The sequence below is a fragment of the Talpa europaea genome (genome assembly GCF_964194135.1).
Source record: "Talpa europaea genome assembly, chromosome: 3".
Lineage (NCBI taxonomy): Eukaryota > Metazoa > Chordata > Mammalia > Eulipotyphla > Talpidae > Talpa > Talpa europaea.
In genome coordinates this window covers 107,362,773-107,389,119 of record NC_140069.1, presented here as the reverse complement: position 1 = coordinate 107,389,119, position 26,347 = coordinate 107,362,773, and the positions used below count along the sequence as shown (strand labels likewise).

Sequence of the window (26,347 nt, the reverse complement as noted above, 5' to 3'; positions counted from 1 at the left end):
GTCATATTTTCTATTTATTGTCAATAATGACTGAAAAAATATTCAACACAATATTTAAATCAGTCTTTTGTTCTGAACTATTATTTGGTTATCTAAGATTGAATAGTAAATTTAACACAGAAGAATTTTTTTTCATTTTATTTTATTTTTTATATGCTAGTTTCCCCCTGTATCTACTTCTTATGTCTCTTTGGCCCTTTCTCTCATCCCCTCTTAACCTCACAAGCCTCACTTCATTTATTATGGTCCACTAGTTTTTATAAGTATTTTGCTCTGTCAAATTCTCTGCTATTTAATCTTTTGATATTTCCAATTGTCATTGTGACTTGCTTTAATGTGCGTGATTCCTTTGAACTCTTCCCGTTTGCAGTAAATGACAACATTTTGTCTTTCTGTATGGCTAAAGAATATTCCATTGCATGGATATATCATATTATCTTGATCCATTTCTTTGTCAGTGGATACTTTGGTTGTTTTTATGTCCAAGCTATTGTACATGAAACTGTGATAAACACTGTAAAATATATATTTTTTTCAATTGATGGTTTCATGTTCTTCAGATACATGCTCAAGAATGGGATTGCTGAATCATACGGTATTTCCATTTTTAGTTTTTTAAGGTAAATCAGATCACTTTCCAAAATGGCTGCACCAATTTACATTCCTACCAACAGTGTAATAGGGTTCCTCTTTCTCTACATTCTTTCCAGCACTTCTTGTTGGGGGTCTTTTTAATCTATGCCATTCTTAATGGGTATGAGGTGATAGCTCATTGTGGTTTTGTCCTGCATCTTCCTTATTAAAAGTGATGATGGGCCTCCCTGGTGGTGCAAGGAGTTAAGACACAACCTATGAAGCTATCCACAGCCACTGCAGCACAACTTCGATTCCCCGGCCTGGGAGGTGACTCAGATAGTGCAGCTGCTGCTCCCCTCAGCAGTATATTTTAGTCATTCCACCTGTTCTATTACCCACTCTGTCTCTGGTGAATCCTCTTACCCCCCACACCTCTGGCCTGTACTCCAGTTCTTGTATGCATAAATAAATTAAAAAAAAATTAAAAGTGATGATGAACATTTTTCTTTGTTATCTGTTGGTCTTCTGGATATCCTTGTTGGTGAATGGTCTGTTCAAATCTGCTGCCCACTTATTGAGTTCTTTTTTTTTAAGATTTATTTATTTATTTATACAAGCACTGGGTAAAGTCAGAAGTGTGGGAGGGTGAGAGAATTCACCAGAGCCAGAGCAGGGAGCAGAGCAGGCATAAGGACCTAAGTACACTGCTGAGGGGAGCATCGGGCGGCAGTAGAGGTCTGCGCCCCATGTGGGACCCTCCTCCAGTGGCCTGGGAGCAGCCAGGGATTAAACCGGTGCTACAGACACTGCGGGCAGCTTCGCAAGCCAGCGCTCAACCAGCTGCGCCACCGGGGGAGGCCCTCTTTTGCTTTTTTTATTATTCAATTCAATATGTTTTTTTCTAATCTAGAATAGTAACCCTTTGTTGGTAGTGTAATGTGTGATTATTTTCTCCTATTCAGTAAGATGTCTTTTTTAATTTACTTACATTTTCTTTCACTGTGTAAAACCTTATTAATTTGATATTTATTTTTACTTTTGTGTCCCTTTGTTGTAGGTGTCAATGCCCAGAAACATCTTTACTATTGATATCATGAAATATACTACAAAAGTTTTCTTCTATATATTCTATTATTTATATCTAGTAACTTAAACCTAACTCATTAATTCATTTAGAATTCATTTTTGTATATGGAATGAGAGAGTAATTCAAATTCATTCCTTTATGTGTGGCTGTTTGGACTTTTAGATTGTTTTTTCTTTCTCTCTACTTCTCTTTTTCTATAGTGATAAACTGTCTGTTCTTTAAACTGAATTTTGTGTAATTCTTTATTTCTTTAAAATGTCAATAGAAGTTGAATAATGAGTCAAAGGAACTGCAACATCATGGCTTGTGCAGCTACTGTTTATTGAAGACCCTGCTAGGTGCCAGGCATTTTCATGGGTTATTTCATATAAGAATTTAGGGTCTCAGAGTTCCTAGGTTTTCAGAATTCTGGGTCGCACAGCTGTAGAGTATCAAATTTGGAATTGAAATCAAGGTGCTCTGTGTTTATGTGAAGAAAGTTCCACATCAGTGACTTTCAGGGATGATTCAGGAATTACAGAAGCATTTGATTTAGACAGACTTTAAAATATTATTTTGAATTATTTAAATATGAACAAAAATCAACATAAACTGAAATAATAGCTTCATTATTATTAACCTAAGCTGCCAAATTAAGTTGACTTCAAGCAGGCCTCAATATGAAGCATTTCATTTCCTCAATCCCTGTGCATATATTTGCACTTCTTATAAATGTGTCTTTTACTGGGAAGATTGTACTGTTTTATTTTAAATCAGGCATGAATCCACCCACTCAAGCAAAACCATCTAAGCAACTTTACTGTTGCTGCACCTGTGTGCTTGGCTCAAATAAGATCAGGGGAAGTTTAGGCTTATTGGTTTAGGGGCTTGTCAGATATCCAATAACAGGTAAAAACCTTATTTTATTATGTTCTACATGTTTTGTGTCCTTTTTTATATGACTTCCAGTTTTTATTATTATAATGGAAATCTGAAATTAGATACTAGTTATACAGATTTGTAAAGTGTCCTATTGTAAAATGTCCTTTTCCAAGCATCTGAAAAACTCCTGATATTTCAAAATAAGTTCTTAAAAATTGTTGCCATTGATAGTTACGAATAAGTGTGGCAGAATTCTAATATTACCCCCTTGATTCCCACTCCCAAGTGTTATTTCCTCCCCTTGAGTGGGGTCTGTGACTATGATGGGATGTCACTCCTGTGATTACTCTACATTGTATGCCAAGAGGGTTTGCAGGTGCAGTTAATGTCCTTAATCACTTGACTTTGGGTTAATTTTGGATTAATCAAAAGACAGTATCCTGGTGGGCTTGACATGATTGGATAGTCTCTTTAATAGAAGGTGAATTATTAAAGAGATGCCCCTGATGGCCTTGAGAAAAAGAGAAGATTATGAGGACCTGAGCACAGTCTCTTGTTGCTGAGAGGATCTTTGATCAACAGCTGGCTAGAAATAGGGAAAGAGGGATCTCTGTCATACAACCATAAAGAAACAAATTCTTCAACACTCAGAATGATTTGAAAGTGTCCTCTGAGTTGCAAATAAGTATGTAACCAATGGACACTTTGAATTCACTTTGGGACCCTGAGTGGAGTATTCATATAAACTGTGCTAAACTCCTGACCCACAGAAACTGTGTTGTAATATATTTATGTTGACCTAAGCTCCCAAGGTTGTGGTTCTTTCTTACGCAGCAATAGGAAATCAGCACGCTATGTGAATGTATCCAGATTTGTTCCACAATGATTCAGTCAACAAAACATAAAGCAAATTGAATGTGGAAGCTTGTTATATTATTGTAATGATGATCTCTAACACCAGATATTGACTTTTATGTTAATAAAATCTCATTTTTCCTGCTGATTACCTTAATACAATACATACTTACAAAGCTAAGTTCATAAAACATATTAATATTACTATAATACTTCTTTGTCTACTTTAGGTTCTGAGGCATCATCTGAGGGATTTTTCCCCCAGTCTGGAACAAAAAGGTTCCATTATTTGAAAACCAGTGGCTTGACTAATAGGCACTTTTTAAAAAGACTACAGTTTGGTTGTTTTAAAATATAACTGTTGGCAGGGAGAAGAAGAGCAGGATTGTGCAAGACTAATTTATAGTCAGCACATTGTTTTTAAATATATATTTATCTTTAATTGTTCTTTCATTATCAAGTAATGCATAGATGTAAGAAATCCAACTACCACTTTTATTCAGACAGATAAATTCGATGCTAGTGATATTGTTTTTAAAAAAAGAGAATGCACTTAGATAGTAATTTAAAATTTCTTGATCATGCAATATTTCAAATATATAGAAAATTATACAACTATAACCAATAAATCCAACCATTTAGATGTTAATGTATGTTAACATTTTGACTGTTGCTTCAAATCATCTTTGAAAAATTGCAAGTCCAGCCAAAAGCCATGTTCCATCATTTTTTCCTGTTTGTCTTTCGATTCCTATCTCCCTAGAGGTAACTACTAGTCTGAAATTGATATATATTATTCTCATGAATGTTTTATAGGTTTTTGTACATGTATGTATATACACAAATAATACAGAGAAATTGTTTTAAAATTTAAATTATTTGTATCATACTATAGGTAACCTTTTGCAATTTATTTTTTTTCCAAGTTATATCTTTGAGGTAATTTATGTATAATATCCCATGGCATGAAATAAAACACAGTTTACCATTTTTCTACTGATAAGTAGTGGTTTTCCCACTTTTGGTGTCATAAATAATATGACTATAATGAATATCTCTATTCATGTGACCCTATTCATGTGACCTCTATTCATTCTCTATTCATGTGACCTCTATTCATGTTTGAAATTTTCTCTAGAGTAGAATGTATATAGAATGCTACTGTGTTTTTCCCTCCATCAGCTTTGTAAATAGGAATTACCAAACTGCTTTCCTAAGTGGTGCTACCAGCCTAGTCCCACCCACAATGTAGAGTTCTTATTCCCTTCCTCCCAAACAGTACTGCTGTCACAATCCATCTGTCACACCAGATGGGTGTAGCATGGGACTTATTGTGGCTTTAATTTTCCTTTTCTTATTAGTGAAGGCTGAGTATATTTCCTATGCTTATTATCTACTCAGATTTCTCTTCTGCAAGTTGATTACTCATTCTTCATCCAGTGGGATCCAGTGCATTTTATTCTCATTGATTTATGGAAGTTATTTATAGAATATAGACACAAATTCATTTTTATATTCTCCACTTAGTTCATAGCTAGTTGTTTACTTTTCTTTGGTGCCTATTTTCAAACAGAAGTTAATAAAGCCATTTAATATGATCAAACTCATATTTCTTTTATTGCTTGGACTTTTTGTCTTGTTTAAAAGTATTTTCACAGTAATATAGTGTAAAGGTATTCTCTTGTGTTTAATTTCAAAATACAGAAAGTCTTGATTTTTATAAAAATCATTAATCCATTTGAAAGTGTGTGTGTGTGTGTGTGTGTGTGTGTTGAAACTAAGGATCCTATTTTATTTTTTTTTGCCCTTGTACCATTTATTGAATAATTCATTTCCCATATTCCCACTTCCATGATTTGCATTATCACCTCTGTCATATGTCAGTTTTTCATAAATTTAAGTGTCTGTGTGGCACTCTGGTTTGTTGCATTACCATAATTCTTTGATCATTTACATCTTAGTAACAAGACTTAATATCTAGTAAAATGAATGTCTTCATTTCCTTTATCAAAATCACTCTGTCTAGCCAAAGTCTTTTATTCTGCTTTATGAATTTTAGCATCAAATCCCATGAAGATTTTGACTAAAACTGAATTAATTTATGGGTTAATTTTGGGGGAAATTTTTATCTTTAGGATACTGTCTATTCCCTCCATAAAGAAAAGATAGCTTTTTTATTTATCAGAAGTGTCTTTAACATTTTTCAATAAGGTTCTGTAATTTCTCCCCTAAAGTTCTTGTGTGTATTTAGTAAGTTAATGCCTAGGTACTTCATAACTTTGCATCCATCGTAAATTGCATCTGTTTTTAAGCACTGCAATTGTTTAGAACTAGTTATGTATCCTTTATTGGATTTTTGTATGTACAGGCATTATATTGAGCTTAAGTAATATCTACAAATACAGAAATGTAATTGTCAGTACATTTCCTATCTTTTCCCCTTAGGATTTACAGTATTAAGAATCAGAAATATTAAATAAGTTGAATCTAATTGTGCAACCTGGATAGTAACTCAGTTTTAACTAAATCTTTACATTTTCCGAAAAGTCTCTCCTTTAAAATCAGCTAATGTTCTTTGATGTATGTAATCTTGTTTAGCTAGATTTTTTTTTTGTAATGAAAAGCCAAAATCTACTTTGAGTCTTGATGTGAAAAAGGCATTTAATTTACCAAGTAGATATCCATTCATAACAATCAGTTATTTCATTTGGATAGACACATTCAAGATAGAGAATAACTCTATAAAAGAATTACTTTCTTTGCAGTTATCTTTGCATCAACTTTTAAGGAAAACACTGTCCTAATTGAAAGTAACTTGGCCATTTTATTCTTTGCTACCTCACTAATGCTTTGGTGAATGTAGGGATGCTGCTTCTGACAACACAGCTTCTGGAGACATTGCCTGCACGTCTAAGTGCAGTGTAGATCCTTCAGTACGAAAGGACAAGAAAAGTTAAGATACAGAAGAATTTATATTACTTTTAAAGTTTTGACCCTGCTAAAGTTAGGCCCTGCTAATCTGCTAGAAAAATGTATTTAAACTCTAATTTTTATCCTGGTTCAGGGAGGAGGAAGAGAGGAAATACAAGGAAGGAACCTCTAGAGGGATTTAAGTCAAAGCCCATTCTCTCTGTTTTGTATTGTTGTGTACTTCCACTTTCAGCACTGAGTCCAAGTCCTGTTTTTGTAGAGCTCCTGTTTAGCCTCTTCTTATAACAGGGTCTTACTTCCTCTTATGGCCGCAACGGCAAATTTCTTAGGGTGGCTCTAAACAGTGTTGTGAGCCTCAAAGCTCAGTGGCTGTGAATGTCTGGCACCCTTACAATTTCACTCCTGTGCCACAGCCACTTACCACTGTTGTTTAGGAGCACAGTACGGTGGGATGTTCACTCTTTCCATCTGAAACTGATTTTGGACACACTGAATGATGAAACATGATCAAATACATCTTCATTCCCTCTTTTAAAAAGTGTTTAATGGTATATGTGCATCATGGTAGGCATGAAATAAGTAACCATTTATTTGCATCGTAAATAAAATAAATACCCATTTATGAAGGCTGTACAATAGAAAAGGGAAGGAAAGACGGTATGAGATTTATTTGCATTGTGAGAGGAAAAAAGAACTATATTTCTGTGTTTGAAGACCTAAGTGGCCAGTTAGCTTTAGTTTATAGGTTTGTTTAATGGTTACTTTAGGACCTATTATAACTAAAATATCCATTTCATTCTTTCCAAAAGTATCTATTGAACACTTGTTCTATACTAGGTCTGTTCTATACTAGGTACTGATGAAGAACAAAATACAAAGATACCCACTCTTCTTATGTTTATGTACTTGTGACTGTAGAGAGAGGAAATTAAAAAAGGAGCAAGCTATTTTCAGATTGGGGTGACTGCTATGAAGAAAATAAGTGGGATAGCATGATAAATATATGGAGCAGAGTGTGGTAGGTGTTGCTGTTGAGGTTTCATTGGTTAGGACAGCATAAAATATAGGGTCAAGTGGGTCAGAAATGTGTCTTGACTTGACTTGAGTTTACAAATAATCAGATATAAATCTGGCCTTATATAAGATCTTATCAAATGTATAAATACTACGTAAATACAAGGCTACAGATGAATGGGTAAGCCTTTATCCCTCAGCTATGTGAGCCCCAGACACAAAATCAAAACCCCACTTTAAGGCAGAAATTCAGCTGTTAGGATTTCTGTTATTCAAAGTTAATGTCTGGGTTCTGGGTCTTCACATTGTGATTCTGGGCAATATACATCTTTTTGCAAGATGTACATCTATGGCTTTGGTCAAAATTGCTGTCAAGGAAGAGTCAGTGCAAAAATCCTGAAGTGTAAAGAGCTAGGTGTGGTAGGGCATGAAAGGGAATAGGAGAGTGATCAGGAGTTGGAGGAGTAGCAGATATGATTGTAGATGTTCACTGGTCCACATCAGACTGAGTCTTCTAAAACCATGGGAGGAATTTGAATTTTCTTTTAAGCACAGTAGAAAACCCACTTTTAAATCTGGGCTCCCTGAATTTGTATAGCAAGGCCAGTGCAACTGTATGAAAATGTAAATTTTGCATGACTTCAGTCACGAATACAGGCAACAAGTCATACTAGTGTAAGCTGTATCTATGCTGTCATACTAGTAGAAATTATATATACTTCCATTTAGTACTATTACTATAGTGATCTCAGAATTCCATTTCTGATCATTATACCTAATATACGTTAATAATACATCTTGTTAATTCATGCATTAATATAGGGGTTAATAAACCCCTATTTGGTCCTGTGGGCCAAATCCTGACTGCCTCCTGTTTCTGTAAATAAGATTTATTGGAATGCAGTATCATAGTTGCAACAGATGCCTTCTGGCCCTTATATTTAAAATATTATCTGGCTCTTTCTGGGAAAAGAGCTGACACTTGTACTGAGAAAGTGGCATGTATATTACACAGATAAATTTTTAAAAAAATTGAATTATGTTGATTTCTTTACAAGTTTGGCTGTTTTATTTTATATACTTAAAAACATTACTCAGAAATCCATTGACATCACTAAAATATCCATTACCGGGGGAAAAAGAAAAAGAAAAGAAAAAATCCCTGCACAGACTGACCTGTGTTTCCTTTCTCTGAGATTCTCCTTCTCATTTTTTTTGTGTGACAGATTTTCCTTATTTTAAGAACCAGTATTGAAGTTGCCGCCTTTTTAAAAACAATGTACTAGGACTTTACCATGTGCCAGGCAGAAGCTTTATTCCACTATCTAATGTAATCTACAGGACAATACTGTATGTGTATGGTGTAGGTGTGACTGTCTTCATACAAAGGCAAGGGAAGGGAGGCCTAGATGCAGTGTCATGCCCATGGATTTATTTATCAAATATTCAGCGAGCACCTACAATGCTCAGATGACAAAATTCGTAGTGAGGCCAAGGTTTGAATCAATTCTGTCTGAACCCAGGGTCTGGGTGTCTTACACCAGAGCAAGTTATATCCATGTCTCCATGGGACAGCACATTGCCTCTTTGAAGTCAGCCAGTAAATTTGAAACTCCTCCTTCCCACTTTGTACCAGAACCTTCTACTTTATAAAGTTTATATCTCTTTTTCTCATCATAGGCTGTTGTTTGCAATGGTTTTGACTGGAATAGGCCACAGAGTTGATATTTTCCCAGCTATAGCAGCATTCTTAGTTATCCCTGCCAAGGCCACTGGAATGGCCCTTTAAAACTGTTTTTTGTTTTTGTTTTTTTTTTTTTTGAAAGCACAAGCTTCTTTCCTGTAAGTGCAGCTCTTCTTTCCAGCACTTTGTGGTTTTCTGAGACCACAGGTTCTAACTTGCCTATCACAACTTAGGTTTAAACATTTGCACATGTCATTTGATTGTTGAGTAGGTTAAAATTGATGGCAGTGAAAAGGTCTGGCAATCAAATCTCTATCTCAAATGGATGAAAACATGAGGTGGCAGAAGGCCTATTTGACGTGGTTCACCCCAACTTGAGCAGCTCCCTTCTGCCCAAAACCAGGAAAGTCGCTTTCTATTTTAAACACAGATAATCTTCACTGGATGGTTGGACAAATACCCACAATGTTAGGCATTTTTCTTTCTCGCTTGCTTTCTTTCTTTCACATATTACAAGTGAAGGGCATTGTGTACATTACTTGCATGGGTACCAGTATTTTTTTCAGTGCACACACACACACACAGAGTATTCCATGAATCTGAACTCTTACTACAATAATTTTTTGCAAGCTACATTTGTCATTTCACAAAACAGAGTGACTTGATTGCATACCATTAAACATTATTTTATACCATACTTTAATGGCTCTATTATGTATCATTGGCCTGATTTGCCATATTTTAATTTTTTTCATTTATGTTCAGAGTCATTTGGAAAATTTGGTTCATCAATCAAGATACAGAAACCATGCCATTACTTGAACAGGGAAATTTTATTTAAAAATTTGATAAATAGTGAGAACTCTTTAACTCCAAGTAAAGGGATAAAAGAGGACTCTGCTGGATCCAAAAGAAGCAGATGTGGCAAAGTAGCTGTGGTCTTGAGTCTGAGGAGAAATGAACACTTTAAAAGAAGTAAAGACCAGGAGAGGGCCTCTCTACCCGCAAGGCTCTTCAAGGAGGCTACTCCAAAGACATCACTACCTTGGGAGGGATGTATGTCTGTGGTGAACTCTAGGAATATATCTACTGCTGGAAGCTTGAATAGTTAGAGCTTCTTATACAAATGACCTCTGGCAGGGGAGTAGGGCCTGAGGGTGCAAGACAACCAAAGGCTCCTGCATTAAATGAAAGTAATGGTGAATCCAATAAAGAACCTCATTTTTTAAAAAGAATTATTTATTTATGCATATAAGAACTGGGGTACAGGCTAGAGATGTGGGGGCTGAGAGGAGTAGGTAACAGAACAGGTGGCGGATCGACTGAAATACACTGCTGAGGGGAGCAGCGGGCAAGTCAGGAGAGGTCTGTTCCACCCTGTGGGTAGCTCCCTGGCCGGGATCGAACTCGTGCTGCAGTGGCTGCGAACAGCTTCCCAGGTTGCATCTTAACCCCTTGTGCCACTAGGGAGACCCAAAAGAACCTCATTCCCAGATGAGTGGAAAGGCTGACTGGGCTCAGTTCCATTTGTACCAAGTAGATGGTTTCGAATTGAGAGACAATAAGTAACTAAAATGCTCAGATTTGCATTTAGTTTTTTCCTCTGTTATAAACAAAGCTTCGGTGGACATTTTTTTTTTTAATAAAATGTATGCATCTCTGATGTTTCCTTGGGGGAAAGTCATAGAATTTTATTTTGAGCACTTTTAAAGTCTTTTGTTTAACATAACAAAGTCATCCACCAAAAATTTGTCCCTATCTACTGTCCTTCAGGTTATATATGAGAGCAAAGGCATATGGTTTTACTATAGGACTTAACAGTTTTTTAGCTTTTTGGAGCTTGGCTTCATCCATTGGATTAACTTGGACACTGGAAATGCCAGCAGTGCCGAGTTTGGAGCCTGTAGTCTGACTGGGCCCTTTGCCTCTGTTCTGTTGATGAGCAAACTGAAGCAAATTTACTTGTCCAAGGCCACTCAGGGAGTTAGTTGACCTTGTCCAACCTGGGGCTTTATTCCTTCTAGGTCACTGCAGTTCCCAGTGTCTCAGGCCCATGTTGGTCCATTTCACCCTTAAATGTTCTCCCAGCACAGGACCTATGATGAGAGATTTCACAAATACATGTTTCTATCACCCTGATGCTTATAGAGGTCCCACATACTAGATGGCAAAATTGTGACCCTCAACTTCTGTGCTTAAAGAGGCCTGGCTTCTCACTTCAAGACAGAATCTAAAACTCATATCTAAACAATGACCTTCCATTACTTAACAAATTAGACTCAGTCAATTCTTGTCCTAGGATATTAGGCATAAATGGACATGACCTTTGTTTCTGGGACTGGGACACCAGTTGAAGTTAGGTGTATGTTTATACCTGCCATGAGAAACTGTCTAGGGAAGTGAGTAATTTCCTGACTTCTAAAAGGATACCTCTTTTTAAGCAATAGTGAAGGTATAATAGTACATATTCCTTTAAGATAAACATGTTCTCCAGAAAAAAATATATTACTCTTTGTCTCTCTTCTTCAAGTGGTTGTGGATTAAATCTTGAGGCATATAGGCAGTTTGCTCATACTCCTCCATTTGGGATCACTAGATCCTAGTAGATTCCCTAGAAAATCTAGCCCCCCCCTTCACTGCCCCCGCTAGTTGTCTGTTCACTTCTCTCCACTCCTTTGACTCAGATCTTATTCCAGAGAGAAAGAGAGCAAACAGCTGCTGTGAAACAGAGCCTCTAGCTTCATGATCTGTATTTATGGACCATAAAGATTTAGCAGATATTTTTCTTAATACATGTCTTATTCTTTCTTCTTTTGATTTTGAGAGTTCTGTAAGGGATATATAGGTGCTGGGAAATATAAAATGATTAAAGAAAGACAACCTACTGATAATAGAATCCTGTTAGGATCATAAGAAAAGAGTAGGAAAAAAATCAAACTAAAACTCCTTTAATTAATAAGTGGAGATGAATTGCTAAAGTCATATTGAAGCGTGGGGTGGTGGGGCTCTCTTCCCTGATGGTCAGCAAGCCTAGAGAAAGCCAGAACATTAGTTATGGAAATTTTGCATCTAAAAAGTATGCTACTTTTTCTTCCTTAACTTTCTCCCTCACCTCCACTTCCCAGTCTGTCTTTTTTTCCTGTTTTTTGGGGCTTCAGATTTTATTATAGGGTATTTTAAACATATCTCCTCAATGCTAGAAATTCATAGTCCTCTGTCTAGAAGCATTGCTCTGTAACCTAGCAACCAGTGTATTATATATTGTCCTCAGCTATTTCCTTCAGCCCGAAGATTTGAAGATCAAGCAAATGGACACACAAAGGATAAAAGGCATCAGGTTTACATGCAAAATCCCTTATTTGTGTGGTGACTGAGCAATAAAACTGTAAAATGGAATTTCTTTGTAATAATACATCCAAAGTAAGAGCCTCCTCATATAGCAAGGATACATAGATACCGAGTGTGAGGAGGAGATAGTGCCAAGGAGGAGGCCCTGCAGCTGCCTGCCCTCCAGGGCCTGCCCATCTAGGGTGATAAATGTCTCCTCCCCTCTGACCTTCTATTTTCTTTACTAAATAACAAGAGTGATAGAATTTGAATTTTTGACCAGGGAGTAATTCTTAATTTGTTTGTCTAGATAGAAATTTGGCATACTGAGAAAAACAAATTTCAAAGGGAAAGCTATGTCACAACAGTGACATTTTTCTGCAGGATCTTTTTATCCAATCCACACAGAGACTGAGTTGCTGAGCTAGTTCTGTGAAGGAACACAAAGACATCCCATCGAGACGCCTGTGAATGTCAGAAGCTAGTACAGTCTGGAACTGTTGGGTATGAGTAAATAGGACAGCAGACCTTTAGCTGGCTTTCACAGGGCCACTTGTCATTCTTCTTGTATACTGTGTACAGTCAGGACATCCCTGCAGAAATGTTCATTCTGCTTCTTTATTTTTGAAGGCTTGACATTAACTAGTTTGCTGCACACCTTATTACCTTGAAATTCAGATTACTTACTCTAAATGTGCTGGGTGGTCTTATGAATTAGACTGGGATGATTCTAAAGTATATTCTGGTTCAGAATTACTTGGGATTGTAGTGAAAATGCAGCAGCCATGGAGTGGGAGTCAGTGGCTTTGGAATGGAAGCCCTAGAAATCTGTATTTCAGTACACATTCATGATCATTCTAAAGCAGATGGTCTGAAAAACATATGAAAAATGGAGGCTTAAAGACTAATTTTACAGAGAGGGACTTATGGCATTTTTATAAGCTCTTCCATTCCATATTATGGTGGGTGGGCTGCCCTTTTTTTTTTCCTTTCCTTTTCCACAGACTTTTATATGTCATTTAGTGGTGTTACTTGCTTAGTTCAAGAGAGGCAACCCAGACTTAATTGAATGCTGCTGGATTTTCCTTGTGGGAAGCTGCTTCCTAAGGGTCATCAATTCAGCTTATCTGTTGATGAGACAGAGCTGCCAGTGTATCGCTCACCACAGTAAGGGAGAGCTACGCTATGCAAAGCTTTGCAGCATCTCAGGGAGTGGAGGTATACTGATCTGGGTTCAAGCAGAGATGTATAATAGATATGCTGAGATTTATTACAAAACCTGGCTATTCAAATTCAAAATCCATAGGACAAGGCTTCAGGAAGAATAGGCTGTAAATCTGGGGCAAGGCCTAATCTACTACCCACTGGTTGAATTTCTTCCACTTCAGGGAATATCAGCTCTACTTTCAAGGACTTTGAATATATGACAAAGGCCCACCCAGATTACCTAGAACATTTTCTTTTACTTAAAGTGAACTGATTAGGGATTTTAATCACATCTGCAAAAGTACTTTCATAGTAATACCCAGGTTAACGTTTGAATAACTGGAGACTATAGCTTAGTCAAGTTGACCTGCCAAAAGAACGTCATAGATGATAAGATAAGAACTTACTGAAATTTGGAAGTTTGACTTAGATGTATCTTTCAAATCATGTATAACTCATGATACAGTAGTCCAAGATTATTGGAATCAACATAGAATTTTGAGATGAGAGGTTCAAAGAATTTTAGGGTGAAATCAATTGATGGTTTCCTCTGAAATGTTTTATGAGTCTTACAGGAAATGTAGTACTGTATAGTCACACCATTACCATTGCAGAAGATTCCTGAAAAAAAAAAAAAAAAAGAGGCCACATGTGGACCAATGTAATCAAATAGAAAACCCAGACATAAACTCACATATTTATGGACAACTAATCTTTGACAAAGGAGCAAAGAAGATGAAATGGAACAAGGACAGTTTGTTCAATAAATGGTGCTGGGAAAACTGTACTGCTACATGCAAAAGAATGAAGCTGATTACGACCTCACACCATGCACAAAAAACAACTCAAAATGGATAAAAGAATTGAACATGAAACCTGAAACCATACTAAATATAGAAGAAAATATAGGCAAAACGCTACATGATATATATATATAAATATATATCAGTAACAGCTTTAAAGACACATCTCCCAAAGCAAGGAAAGTGAAGGAAAAGATAAACAGCTGGGATTACATCAAACTAAAAAACTTCTGTACAGCAAAAGAGACGCTAATGAAAACAAAGAGACACCTGATTGGGAGAAAATTTTTGCACACAATACTACTGGTAGGGACTGATTACAAAGATCTACAAAGAGCTCACATGATTCAACAAAAACAAAGTAAACATTCCAGTCAAAAAATGGGCAGAAGAGTTAAAAAGACATTTCTACAAAGAGGAAATGCAAATGGCCAATAGGTATATGATAAAAATGTTTAGCATCTCTTATAATCAGGGAAATGCAAATCAAAACCACAATGAGATACCACTTTACACCAGTGAGAATGGCAAATATTAAAAAAACAGGCAACAACAAATGTTGGCAAGGATATGGAGAAAAAAGAATTCTCCTACAATGCTAGTGGGAATGCAAACTGGTCCAACCACTATGGAAGGCTGTGTGGAGGTTTCTCAAACTACTAAAAATAGAGCTACCTTATGACCCAGCAATTCCACTCTTAGGAATCTACCCAAAGGACACAATAACATTAATTCAAAAGGATACCTGCACCCCTATGTTTACTGCAGCACAATTTACAATAGGTAAGAAATGGAAACAACCCAAATGCCCCACAATAGATGACTGGATCAAGAAGATGTGGTATATACACACAATGTAATACTATTCAACAATCAAAAAACTCATGCCATTTTCAGCAACATGGATGAAGAGATAGAAGGGGTTATGTTCAGTGAAAAAAAGCCAGAAGGAAAAATAAAAATGTTCATGGTTTCACTTATAGGAGGAATAAGGGAAGCAAATAAGGGATCAGGGGAAAAAAATAATAATAAATTTAAAAAAATAGTGCCAAGAAACTATATAGAGTGCAGGCAACTATAAATTAGACATTCTACAAGGGAGGGGGAGGTTGAGGAATCAAAATGGGAGAGAAGAGCACATGGGATTATGGTGATGGTTCACAGGTGAATTGGTAATGGGAATTTTATGTGGAATACACCTAAAAGGAGAAAACATACAAGCATACATTGTACAAAAATGAACAATGATGTAATATATATGTATATAAATAAATTAAAAAATGAAGATTAATCAAGATTAAAAAATAACAGTCCAAAGTCCTATGATTATAGATACTAAACTGTAGGTTTTCAGGTTCAACTTAGTGTGAGGGTAGGGTGGATAAATTCTGTTCTCAGTCCAGAAAAATGGCACAACTTTCTAATGAAGTAATATATACTTCTCTCATTCACAAACCATGACCCTTATTATTCTCCTTATGGCTTATGGAACAGAACATTAGGCATTAAGATATGGCTTCCACATTGCTAAACCTGCCTGGCCAGAGAAGCCACATTCATTAACAGCAAATTAGAGCCAGAATTTTACCCCACTTATTCATGGTTCTTTCCCTGTTTAAATGGCTAACAGTCAGTTTACCTTTTAAGTAGATGTGCATCCTATACCCTTTGCCCCAGTTTCCCCAGATAGAAAGTGTAATTCAGGCCATACCCACATAGTCCTATCTGGAGACCAGGTAGACAGTGAAATGTGGGTCATATCTTGATCATTGTATATGGAATTTCTGCTTTTAAGTTGCGCTCTACACTACCTGCATGGGATTTATGAAATCAGAGCAATTACAAGCTTTTTTCCTTTGTTAACGAAGTTTACATTCCAAGCTCGGCATTCCTTAGTAAGCAAAAAGAGTCAGCCCTCAATCAAAGAGGTATTCATTTTCCTGATAGAATATAGACTGTGAGGGAGAGGTGTGTTTCCCTTTGAGTTTAATCTATTCTTTGGGAGAGGAGACTTACAGTTTTTAATGTCTATATTAGTAGCTTTTTGACTTTTCTGCCTTTATTCAAAAATAAAAACCATTGATTAATTTTTTTTTCCTAGGAGAATGGAAGAGAGGGAAGACAAATGGGCTGTCACCTGCAAAAACCCAGGGCGGAGGGGTGGGCACTGCTCTTTGTAACTGCTGTAGTTGCTCTCATTCTTGAGCCAATTCCAGGCCAGGCACAGTATATATGTCACCTCCAGCTCTGACTACACCTCCCTAAGCAATGACCTCTTTCCCCCATTCTAGGGAAAAGAAAATTTAGTGTGGCTAAGTAGCTCGTGCTGAGTGCTTAGAGCTGGTGTTATGGAGTGAGAATTTGATGGCTGTCTGGCATGCTTTTATTGCTTTCATTTTTTTGTTGTTGGTTTTATCAGGAAGAATGTTGAAACGTTATTAAATTCAGAGATGGTAAAACACTTTAACAGGCACCTGTTAAAACCAGTAGAAGACAAACAAATTTAATAAAGAGGGTTACATATTAGTACCTTATGCAGACCAAACAATGTCTTATTTTCTTTTTTTAATGAACCGTTGATCAGAGTGTCAGAAACTTGCTGGTACTCTATTTATAATTAAGTAAATTGTAGACACAGATTTACTTATTTAATATGAGGGGAAAATCAGGTTTGGAAGGACTATAGGAAAAAATAAAACCAACAACTAAACAAACAAAATAACAGACCAGCTAAATAACAAAACAAATCTGTTTTCTTGGGATTGCTTAAAGGCAAATACATTGCCTTTTTCTTTGAAATTGCTGTGGGAATAGAAATTCTAGAACCTTCCTCTAACAATTCATCAGTGAGGGATTGAGAACTGTACAGGCTAAGTAATGTGTAGATTGCTTTAGAGAACACTAATTTATATTTATAGCCTTAGATTTGCCTTTTTTCTTACACAAAATTCCAAACCCAACTGATATTTTACATGCATTTATTTACTTAAATTGTACTATTTTTTATTAAGGTAACATTGGTAAACACCTTATATGATTTATGGGTTTAGGTTCACACCTTATCAAATGTATTTAACCATACAACACCCACCACAAAAGCATCCATGATACTCTAACATAGTCCATTAAGCAACCCATTCTTTTAGTCTGCCTGGTAACCTCAATTCTGTTGTTTAGATGTCTAGCATTTGATTTTGTCTCTTCCTTTAGATTCTACATATGAGAAAAATCATCCACTATTTGTCTTTCTCCTTCTAACTTGCTTTGCTTAGTATAATCCCCTAGGTTCTATTTATGTTCCAAATGGCAAGATTTCATCATTTTTATAGCTGAGTAGTATTCCATTTTTATAGCTGTGTATATATATGCCACATTTTCTTAATCCACTCATCTGACATTGGGTACTTAGGTTGTGTCCATACCTTGGCTTTTGTGAATAGTGCTGCAGTGAACATAGGAATGCATATATCCCTTCTAATCAGTATGTTTTTATTCTTCAGCTAGAAATCTAACAGTAGAATTGCTGGAAAATATGAGAATTAATTTTAATATTTTGACAAACCTCCACACTGTATTCCACAGGGGTTGGACCAGGTTGGATTCTAACCAACAGTTTACAAAGCTGCCTTTTTCTCCATACCCTCACCAACAATGGTTGTTTCTGGTCTTTGTGCTATGAACTGTTCTCAAAGGTGTGAGGTGATATTTCATTTGGTTTTGATTTGCATTTCCCAATAAGTGATAATGAGCATTTCTTAATGTGCCTGTTGGCCATCTGTATGTTTCTTTGGAGAAGTATCTGTTTAGCACTTCTGCCCATTTTTTGATTGGGTTAACTATTTTCTTTTTGTTGAGTTGTCTGATTTCTTTGGAGATCTTGGATATTAACCTCTTAAATATCTCCTCCTGCTCAGTAGAGTGCCTTTGTTCTATAATAGTTTCTTTCACTGTACAGAAGCTTTTTGGTTTGATGTAGTACCATTTGTTTTTGCTTTTGTTTTCCCTACCATTTTAGGAGAGCCCCCAAAGATATCACTGAAACTAATGCCGTGGAATATTTTGCAAATTTTTTCCTATGTATTTTACAGTTTCAGGACTTACATCCAAGTCTTTAATCCATTTTGAATTGATTTTTGTATATGGTGTGAGATAGTGATCTCATTCTTTTACTTCTCATGGCTGTCCAATTTTTCAAACACCATATTTGAAGACCATTCTGTTCTCTATTGTGTACTCACAGTTCCTTTATCATAAATTAACTGCCCATATAAGTGTGGCTTTCTTTCTGCACTCTCTAGTCTATCCCATTGGTCTCTGTGTCTATTTTTATTCTAATACAATACTGTTTTGATAACTTTTTGTTTGAAGTTTTGGACCATGATATCTCTATACTTTTTGTGAGGGTTGCTTTGGCTATTCTGCATCTTCAATAAAAAATTCAGTAATATTTTCTCTATTCTTTGGAGAATGCCACTGAAATTTTGATAGGTATTGTATTGAATCTGTATATTGCTTTGAATGTTGCTTTTGTTAAAAAAAAAGTCCTCAACACCATTTTCTAGAAGAACTTTTACTTCATTTCAGGAGTCAATATGGGAGTCAGGGTGTCAAATGTTTAATTTTACCCAAGTCTCTGCCCCTTGCATTTAGTTCTGGTAGAAAATTTATCTTCCAATATGGCATTTGTGCCTGGATTCTTTTATTTTATATAATATTTTCAAGGTTCATCAATATTGTAGCAGGTATCAGTATTTCACTCAATTTTATGGCTTAATAATGTTCCATTGAATAGATATGCCAAATTTTGTTTTTCCATTCATCAGTTGATGAACTTTTGGGTTATTTTTACTTTTTAACTAATAGAAATAATGTTTCTATGAGCATATATATATATATATATATATGTTTGTGTGGACATAGGTTTTATTTTCTCTTGGGTGTATATGCAGGACTAGAGTTGCTAGGGCATATTTCCTTAATAACCTTATAAAATTACATTTTTTGTTTGCTATTCTTTGGACCCCATATTCCTATTCTTTAAGTTTATAGTCATTTATTTTAGTGTGTTGCATGTTGTCTGTGACTTGATATAACATTAAAAGATCTGAGTTCCATGTTCAAGTTTTTTTAGAAATAATTAAAAATTACTGAAGTGAGAATAAACTGATTATAAGTGCTTATCATATGAATTGTCTACAATGTTATATTTGTCTTTGTTCTCTTCTTTACCAAACATCTATTTAAAATTTAATTTTTTTTTCTTTTCCAGAATCGCAATGAAATAAAAAATGGCACTATTCTTCGATTAACTACATCTCCAGTAAGTTGATCTTTATTTATAACTTTCCCATGAAGTCTTTGCTCTCCAGTCCTGCTACATGTGCTTAAGGGATATTAACTTTTGAGTGTGATTTCAGTGCATAGCAGAAGGTCTCTGGATACAGGTTTTGGAATTTGCAGATTTTATTCTAAATGAAGTGCAAATAAATTAACTTCAAGGTTTTAATACGGTGGTCTTCACAATAATTCTCAGAGTACAGATGGAATAACTCAGCTGTATTGATTTTTTTGTTTTACCTACCTGCTCACACATCCACTTAATACTATTTGACACCAAAGAAATCCAACAAAATCAGAGATGCATAGCCTATTAGTTCCCTTTAGAGTAAGAGGCTATGTTTTGGATGTGTGTGTTTTTGTGAAAGAGAGTTTAAGCATTTTTTGCTTTTGGCCAGTTATTATGACAATACAGCAAATACAATTTTTTTTTTAAGATTTATTTATTTATTTGTACAAGCACTGGGGACAGCCAGAAGCATGGGAGGGTGAGAGAATTCACCAGCGCAGGAAACAGAACAGGCAGACCGACGAAATACACTGCTGAAGGGAGCAGAGGGCATGGCAGGAGAGGTCTGCCCACCATGTGGGACCCTTGCTGGTGGCTGGGGATGGAACCGGCACTGCAGAAGCTGCAGGCAGCTTCGCAGCCCAGCGCTCAGCCGCTGCGCCACCAGGGGAGGCACATCAAATACAGTTTTAAAAATGGTCTACTTATGCTGTTTCATTGACAGCTGACTCTAGATAAAGCACTTTAAAGTCTCCCAATTAAAAGCTGCTAAGCTTTGCTTAGCATATTTAGACTACTGCAGATGACTGTGTTGCTTATCTTGACCTTTCTTACATGCTCGCAGATACTTTGGGTGGTAACTTTAGCTTACTTAAACTTTATTTTTTCACAGTGCATTTTTTTGCTTTCCTAAAAAAAATAATCTACACAAAATACACTAAGTGTTACTATTTTCACTCTGCATATGTGATGAAAACTGTGTCTAACTCTCATTTTCAGTTTCTACTGAAGCCATGTGGTAGGCTAAAAATAAATTTAAAAATTGGGAAAAGCATCTGGCTAAAATTAAATTGTGGGTACTGTAACAACCACAAATTCTTGTTGAAATTACATTAGAAAGGCTTAAGAACTTTTAAACATTTTACCCAATAACATTTTTAACGTAAACACAGTGATGAACTCAATAGAATGCATTGATAGAGTTGGCTGAACTATCTTTTGATACTTTCTTACTCCACATAATGGAAATTATATTTCATTCTCATTTTTCAGTGGCTACCTGATGGACTGGAACTTTTTTGTCTGACTTCAGCATGAATTAATGTTAATTTGACCTTTAGAGACCAAGATTTCATTTGGTTATTGTAGTTTCTATTTATCCTGCTACAATTACTCATCTCCTTTCTGAGCAGAAAGAGTGCACATTGCCTATGTATACTATCACCATGGTATGACTTAATGTCAGGGGCAATAGAGTTTTTGTTTTCCAGGTAGTGACTGTTACCTTCCCAACGTGGAGAAAGGAAAGATGAGAAAGTAATGTACAAGACAGTGAATAGTACAAGATTGGCATCATCTCCAAGAAAATGGCTTACATTTTCTAAAGAGCTATAGCTCCAGACTAGAATCATTGTAGCACTTTTAAAAATCTGATGCTTATGTGTTCAAATAAAAGCTGGTTGTGGTCTGGGAATCTGAATTTTAAGCAAGTACTATATGATTTGGTTGTAGCAGCAGGTTCTGGAAGTGGGAATTACTCTGAAAGCAAGATGTTTTGGATCTGTAAACTGCACTTGTTGGTAGTAGGTTATTTTTTATTATTTTGTGTTTCACCGAAAAATGTGGGTCAGCATATGCTAACTTTCATTTTTTACATACACATTTAAGATGTTTTAAAAACCTATCTCCATCAATTTGCTAGAAAGTGTTAGAGTACCACAAAGAACCCAACAAATGATGTTCAGAGTCCCTTCCTCTACTTCACCTGTACTCTCTGTAGGCAAAGAAGACTGTACCCACACCTAAATGTATACACATGTGCATGGACACACATGCACACAGTTCTGAATAAACAACCTCCACTGTTATTCTTGTGAAAACCTTGATTGGCTGATTGTCCTCTCCAATGTATCACTTATCTTAGATGATGTCTCTAGTGACCATTTTAAACATATGTATCTTTCAGTTGTTGTATTTCCACCCATCTTCCCAGTGTCATAACAATATAGTCATGAACATGCCCGTCGTGTATAAAGCTGTGTGTTTTTGAGGAGTTGAGGATTTGGGAGCTTCAGATTGCGCATCTAAGCGGCATTTCATACTACTGTCCAGTATTAATTGGGAATCAAGTCTGAGCTCACATGTTGCATGAAGCTTATTTTCAATAAATTTTGACTACAGTTCCTATCAGAAGAAACTTAAGTTTCCAGGCCATTGTTTTAACTCTCCTAGAATTTTTGTTTTAATGTCTTTTCAATAATCATATTTGTGGTGTTCGATTATGGAAAATCTCTTTAAGTAGGACACAAAACCCCAAAGCCATAGAGAAAAAGATCAATCAATTTCTCTACCAAAACAGAAAAACAACCCCACAAAACCTTTATGTTTGGAAGGAAATCCAGAAACATTCAAAAACAGCAAGTTCGGAAAAACAATCGGCAACAGGCATGATAAATAGAGGGCTAATTTCTCAATTTACATGGTCACTTATGAATATATAACAAACTGCCTCAAAAACATATGGCCAAAAGTACTAACAAAATGGCACATCTGTCCCTATCTCTATTTAGATTTAGATCTTACAGATCTATATATCAATGTCTGTATATCTAGTCACCTTTTTTTATCCTGGTATGTAGAGCTCGGACAAATAATAGCTATAGACATATAGATAGATAGATAGACACTGCAATATATTGATCTATAGCTATAGAAACACTTGTATTGATCTCGGCTTAGATCTAGTTATAGATGAGAGGAGAGAAAGATATAGATGAAAGAAGGAACTTCCTCTGAAAAGAGATAAAAATCTATACTCCTAGATAATCAAGTTGTGAGGCAAAGATTTTGTGGGTGCCAGAGTGTGAATTAGTCTGGCCTCTTTGGAGGATAGTAAAGCTATGTCCTCCAAGTTTAAAATCTGGATGTCTTTGTTGCAATAATTTTACTGCCGGGAATTTGTTCAACAGATAGAAGGACAAAAGTCCCTTAGGATATCCTCTCCACAAACACACACACCACACATATCCATACAGGCATTATGAATTATTGCTTTCAGTATTCAGAAACTGAAAACCCATTAAATGCTTATCAGTTGGGACTAGTTAAATGCATTAAGTAATAGCTATGTGATAGTATACTGGCAGCCATTAAAAAATGTAACTAGGTAACCTGGTACATTCTGCCTAGGAGACATTTCTAAAGCTTATTATTCACTACAGAGGCAAGTTACAGATTATTGTGTATAGAATGATGCTGGTGATGTACATGAAAAGGAGGTATATATTTGCAAATAAAGAGGTCCCAATAATTCTGAAGACATAACACACAAAATGTTGGGTTCACTTTAATTTTTATATTATAACTTCTGGTAGTAGTTATTTCTTTCTGTGTCATGTGCTAGTATTATTTTTAATTAAATTGCTACACACGCAAATAAATATTATAAAGTCACTAAAGTATACAAGAAGTGAATCATAATGTTCCACACTAAAAGCCTTTCTGTATTAAGAGTCCTTTTACATATGACCTGGATTATTCTTGTTCATTATTCCTCATTTTGGCCTGTATGAACATAATAAATAAAACTGCTTATCAAATATCTACTGTTGCTTTGTCAGCTCCAAGCATAATCCTCCCTTTCTGTTCTTTCTTATTGAGGTAGTCAGTATTAGAAGCATCTAGATCAAAGGGACTTACATACTGATTTTTAGGTCTAGTTACAGTAAAAAAAAAAAAAAGTCACTGTGCATTCAGTTGATCAGAGGTTTGTAATAATCATGTCTTTAACAGTTTTCTTAAATCAATTTTTTCTATGGATTTGAGAAACAGAACAGTTTATAAAAAGTCTTAAACTCTATTTTTTTTTTTACCATTGCTCTTAAAGAGAAGCAATGATTTAGAAAGAAACCAATGGAGGCTTTCAGGCAGATGAGTGACAAGATCACTGGCTGCTGTCCATGAACGGGGTGCAGGTGGGTGCATCTACCACTGCCCCGTTCCATATCCACTGCTCCCGCCTAGGCTGACTCCCTCTGAACCTGGTCCCATTCCTTTCTTCGTTCAGGATGTTGAGTTAGTCATGTCAAGCTGTTTAAGTGAATTGTGAAACTTGTTTTTTATCCCTGAAACAAAACCAGAAAACTTCTTTTCTATTCTTGAAACAAAATCAGAAAACTTACTATCTGATAGAGTAACTCACACAAATACCAGACTCTTTTCATTGGTATAAGTTGCTTGAAAAGCAGAACTAAGGCTATTTTATTTTTAATGTTTATAATGTTATTTTTTTTCTCTCACTATAAAAATCTTGCAGAATCATAGAAAATTTGGAAGTGAAACTTATTACAAAGAAATTTATGCAGACTATTATAATTCATACTTAGGTCATATCTTGATTTGTTTCCATTGGTCATTTTTATGACATGGAATACATGGAACTATGTACATAAGTAGACAGATACTTATTTATTCATTTAGTCATTTTTGGTAACTCCTGTTAACTGCCAGGCACTGCTCTAGGTGCTGGGAATAAAAGGGTGAGCAAGTGTGACAAATTTCTTCTTTTGCTGGAGTTTATATTCTATCATACAAACATACCTATATACTTATAGTCCTGTCTCACAAATAAAGTAAAATATATTTGCATCTTGGCCTTTCTCCTAATATTCCATCATGAGGATGTGCCCATGCTATCTTATACTCTTTAAAAATGTTTCATTTTTAATTCCATATAATTTTTCATCCTATGATTATATCATGATATTTAACCATTGTCTTATTGTTGAACATTGTGGTTGCTTCCAGTGTATGAATATATTTTTTCCAGATGTACCAAGTATCTGCCTCCTTTCAGGGGAGCACAACACCGTTTAGGCCTCCCCCACCTCTCCTGATCCTAAACAACTTGGGCTGCCAGCTCAGTCTGCTTCTCTATCCTCAACTGTCCACCTTCTTCCTTGCTAACCAGTCACACACAGGCTAGTCCCCCCTCTGTCCCTCCAGACATGCTAGATTTGTCTTCCTTTGCACAGACCATTCCTGTTGCCCAAAATATCTGCCAATGTGGTTTGTCATATCTCTGCATAAATGCCATTTCCTTAGGCTCTTGTCCCTGAAAACCACTCTGTCTTTAAAAGTCACTTTCACTATCACATTCCCCCAATTTTAGGTTTTGTTCTAAAACTTGTCGCTATTTAATTTCTCATTGTTGATTTGTTTTACTGTCTGTACCCTACCCTGAAGATGTACATCTCAGGGGGGTGTGAATCTTGCTGTCTTCTTTGTTGCTGATCCTAAGATGCAGAATGGTGCCTGGCTCACAGAACACGTTCCAGAAGCACTTTTTTGAATCAGTGAGTGAGGATTCTGCCTTTGATTTTGAAGGGGTGTAGCTTGGAAATGGATAACTGTAAAGACTTGTTTGAATAGACCAACAAAAATTATTCACAGAGTAATCTTCTGCAATAACTGTTGTCAAAAGTTTTTCTAACAGAAGTCTAGTATTTTAATAATAAAACTTGTATTCTTACTTTTTTTGAATAATAAATGTTTCATCATTTCCACATTATTTAGAACTTAGAAAAGGTGAGAAGAATACATATCTCTACTTGTTCCCTTTTCAACTAGAAACATATTGGGTTAAAAATGTACCAGAAGTTTGACATTCTAGATTGGGGCTCACATCAGGGAATAGTGTCCATGAAGCCTTTTTACCTGTAGACTGTGTGATGAAGGTTCCTGCCACCTGAGAACTACTCTGTGGCTTTGAAGGCTAAAGGAAACGTCAGCACAATCTCATTACATTTTCTCAGTGTAGGATAGGGAAATGAGGCCAGGAGAGGGACAGAGTTGTTCACAGTGGCTCAGAGCTAACCAGAGACAGAGCTGGAAGTAACCCTCCATTTTCACTCCTAGTTCAGGGAGTTTTTCACCATACCTCAACCCCCAGCTTGCCATGACCCTCCCATCTCCATGAATGCTGTGTCTCCTCCAATGGTTTACTTAGAACGAGAAGCCAAGAGGAAAACTCACCCAACAACAAGTACCTTGGGACCTTACATTTTTAAGAAAGGTTGGTTCCTTAGATAATGGTACTCTGGGAAGGAGTAATGTCAGCCTTGAAGGGCAAGACCACTGTTTGCAAACTGGGCACATGGTTCTCAGGCACTGGGTTGAGTGCAGGAAAGGTGTGGATGGTTCTAGAGTAAATACTTGGGCCACTGCATTTGTGCATTGAATGTTGCAGTTTGCTTTTATTTGGAGGAGCATTTACTACTGTCATTGAAGTGACTTTTTGGCTGAGACCCCAACAAGTCAGAAATTGCTTGGATTTCTGATGTGTGACTGTCTGAGTAAAATATTTTTCATTTCCACAGCAACAGCCCATGAGCGGTGAGATTTGGGACTCTTTATTCTTGATGGCTTGCTTCGGATGC

General features: G+C 36.1%; 1 protein-coding gene across 2 annotated transcripts in view; it reads left to right on the top strand.

Moving 5' to 3' along the window:
- Positions 1-26,347, top strand: part of ELMO1 (engulfment and cell motility 1) — a gene marked incomplete at both ends in the record, with an annotated part of 519,094 nt that overhangs the window by 142,920 nt on the left and 349,827 nt on the right. For both annotated transcript variants that reach the window (XM_084229578.1, XM_084229579.1), the window contains one exon: positions 19,614-19,664. In XM_084229578.1, coding sequence (XP_084085704.1) covers positions 19,614-19,664 — 51 coding nt within the window. The remainder of the gene's footprint in view (positions 1-19,613; positions 19,665-26,347) is intronic.